Consider the following 3502-nt stretch of genomic DNA (forward strand, 5'->3'; position numbering starts at 1 on the left):
TAGTAGAACTTAGATGTTATTTATATGTAATCATAAATGATTGCATGTATTGAATAACAATTAACAGATTACATAATTATTTTTATTTGTATAATCATAAATGATTATGTAATACCACTTCATATGTTTGTTTAATCATAAGTGATTATATCCTTTTGTAATCATAAAAGACATAAAGTTAGATAGAATAAGGTTTAAGATAGAAAAATTCAAGAAAACTGATTTGTTGTATTACTAATAAAATCAAAGAAAGAATTATCAAAGTAAATTCTGTTTTATAAACAGAGTAAAGTGTACCAAACAAAAAGTATATTATTTAGAAAAAATCATGAATTATTAATTACTGATTAAACTAGTAATTATCTATGTAGCTTTTGATGATTGTTTTGCTGTAAGTTTTATTGGGCATGTACACAAGTTATGAGGAGCCCTTTCTCCACATCCTGAGCATCTTCTTGTTTGCTTGTTTGAATTTTTATATGTTATTTCTGTTGCACTTTGAATTCTATTTTTCTTTCCACTTCCTTTATTGCTTTGAACATTTGGAACATTGATGTCAATGTCTTTTGAAATAGAAATGCCCATAAGTTTTCCTACCTCTTCAAGATTTGTCCTATTTTTCTGCAATTCATTTGTAAGATCGTTTTTTGTATTCCTTCAGCATGCTTTATGTTTTCTTAACAAACAAATTCGTTTTGTCTTTATTTTTTTCTTACATATTCTAAACATGCTTCAAAGTTATAGTATGCTTGATTGATAGGTTAATTTCACTGCCTCCTGTATCATATACATGCCTACCAAAGTGATAATGCCATAATATCACATCCTTTCTCCAACGATTCCCAAAGTATTGTTCAAGTATTTCCTTAATTCAATGTTTCATGAGTATGTTGAATGCATGTCAGCACAAAGTCTCAAAGCGGTTGAAGTGTTCACAAGTACATTTTACATCCATTTATTGGAAGTTTTATTTCTACTTGTTCAAAATAAAATTAAAGAATTAAGTGTTTTATAATCATAACTGAAAATTGTTGCATATTACGTTTTGATTCATCAAAATTTAAAATATGAATATATTACATCAAATTCTGTTTTTAGATCACTGTTTTTGTTAAGTTGTTCCACTTTGTATAACTCCCATCCGTTTTTTGTTCCAATATGTTTGTATTGGCAGTATCAGAAACCTTTGTAGATTTCTTTATGTACTTCATAAAACAATGTACTTGTATAAACTTTTGCAACATGTTTTTTCTATTGGTCGCGGTGAAATAAATTTATATATTGCCTTCTTTGTTAGATGATCAAGCTCCTTTTGTGTATTTCTTTGTTTTTGAATTGATGTGTCATAGTTCATCATGAAATGTAAAAGTAGATTTCCAAATTGCGAGTAAGTGTTGAAGAAGGAATTCATGCTTTCTGATCTTGAAGTGGTTTTCATCAATGCAGACATTCTAGTGTCACTAAAGTATGCATGTATCCATTTGTCATGTAATTCAAACATATCATTGAACCATCTTTTATCTTCTAGGTTGAATTCATTAATAATCAACTCCCACTTCTTCTCAAATTCATCAGGTTTGATATGCATGTTCCATACTAGCTTGTTAAATCTTTTCTTAAAGTCTTTGTTTTTAAGTAAATCGTCAGTAACCTATGAATGAACAATTTTACTTATATAAGTGTAAATTATAGATTTATTTGGATATATCATACATGAGTAATCATATATGATTATGTACTGTAATGTAGGATTAATCATGTATGATTATACAATATGATATCTGATAATTCATATAATTATAATCATATACGATTAATCATATATGATTAATCATATATGATTAATTGTTCTAATAATATGAATTATCATATATCATACTATATAATCATATATGATTATATACTGTATTATTATATATCATACTATATAATCATATATCATTAATCATACATGATTATATAGTATGATATCTGCTAATTCATATTATTAGAATACATAATCATATATAATTAATCATATATGATTATACAGTATGATATTTGATAATTCATATTATTACATATATTATTATACAGTATGATATCTGATAATTCATATTTTTAGAATACTTAATCATATATGATTATACAGTACGATATCTGATAATTCATATTATTAGAATACTTAATCATATATGATTATATAGTTTTATTTTTATTATACATTTGCTTGTAGTTTTCTCATTATATGCCACATGCATAGTCTGTGTCTTGAATTTGGTAAGACGGATTCCACTGCTTGTTTTATTGTTGGATCTTGATCAGTTAGAATAACTTTTGGTGCTTTCCCTTTATGAGCACTAAGAAAAGCATTAATTAGCCATTCATACGACTCAGTTGTTTCTCTACTCAACAACCCAGCGCCAACAGTAACTGATTTCTTGTGGTGGTCAACTGTTGTGAATAGAACAAATACCATTTTATACCTATATAAAGAAAATATATTTAGTACAATCATATTTGATTAATAGTATGTTTAAATTTAATTGTATATTTTTTTTATTTTAATCATAAATGTATAAATTTTGTAAAGTATATACATTAACTTACTTGTTTGTTCTAAAAGTTACATCAAAAGATATAACTTCTCTAAACTCTGCATAAAAAGCCTTTTCTCTTTCATCTGCCCAAAACATAACAGCCAACATATCTCCATCACGTAGGAACTCAAATGAATAATTTGGGTAATGATCTCTACGATCATTCATTTTGTTTATCATTATTTGAGCATCCTTGTAACATAAGATTATATTTACTCCTCTCCTCAAGTTTTTGTAGTCTGTTACCTTCACCCTAACATATTCATATCCTCCTTTCAAAACTGCTCTTATTTTGTGAGCCATTGTTGGACCCATTTTAGCTTTTGATGCATGTACTACAAACTCTTTTTCAAAATATGACATCTTTCTTGCCTTTTTCGTATAAGGTCTTTCCTCAATACTTTCCAGTGGGTGGTTGTGCAATTCAAAAAATTTCTTAACTTTGTAATCTGTTGTTCCATAAACATTTTCAAATATAATATTTGTTGTACGCCCAATAATTATCTTTTTTGAATTTGGTTTCCTCTTGATAGAACTTGTAGCCAATGTATCACAAGGTTTTGGTTTATCCTTGCCACCCCTATTGCATATATATATATATATATATATATATATATATATATATATATATATATTATTTGGCTATTGTATTCTGATTGGCTACTCAGTCTTGTATGAAAACCTGACATTTCTGCATAATCATTATACATTTTTACTGCCAAATTTAGTGATTTGAAAACGCTGTTTACAACTGGTACAAATTCAGTAGGGACATCTGGTTTATATTCAGATTCTTCAATTATGTTACTACAATATGATTCATTTGTTGAATTGGAACTTTCAGCTGATAAAAGAAGGGAATGACAAATATGTTATTATATAATTTTATGTTGTAATAATCATATGTGATTAACAATATGTAT

At 26.8% G+C, this 3502-nt stretch overlaps 1 protein-coding gene across 1 annotated transcript in view; it reads right to left on the minus strand.

The window, feature by feature from the left end:
* Nucleotides 1-363: 363 nt before the first annotated feature.
* The window catches only part of LOC128127723 (protein FAR1-RELATED SEQUENCE 5-like), a 3977-nt gene continuing 838 nt past the window's right edge, over nucleotides 364-3502 (minus strand). The window contains exons 2-6 of the mRNA XM_052766400.1: nucleotides 3262-3423; nucleotides 2590-3028; nucleotides 2204-2465; nucleotides 1286-1651; nucleotides 364-621 (exon numbers count right to left, since the gene is read on the minus strand). Coding sequence (XP_052622360.1) covers nucleotides 364-621; nucleotides 1286-1651; nucleotides 2204-2465; nucleotides 2590-3028; nucleotides 3262-3423 — 1487 coding nt within the window. The remainder of the gene's footprint in view (nucleotides 622-1285; nucleotides 1652-2203; nucleotides 2466-2589; nucleotides 3029-3261; nucleotides 3424-3502) is intronic.

Source organism: Lactuca sativa, chromosome 8 (assembly GCF_002870075.4).
Source record: "Lactuca sativa cultivar Salinas chromosome 8, Lsat_Salinas_v11, whole genome shotgun sequence".
Classification (NCBI taxonomy): domain Eukaryota; kingdom Viridiplantae; phylum Streptophyta; class Magnoliopsida; order Asterales; family Asteraceae; genus Lactuca; species Lactuca sativa.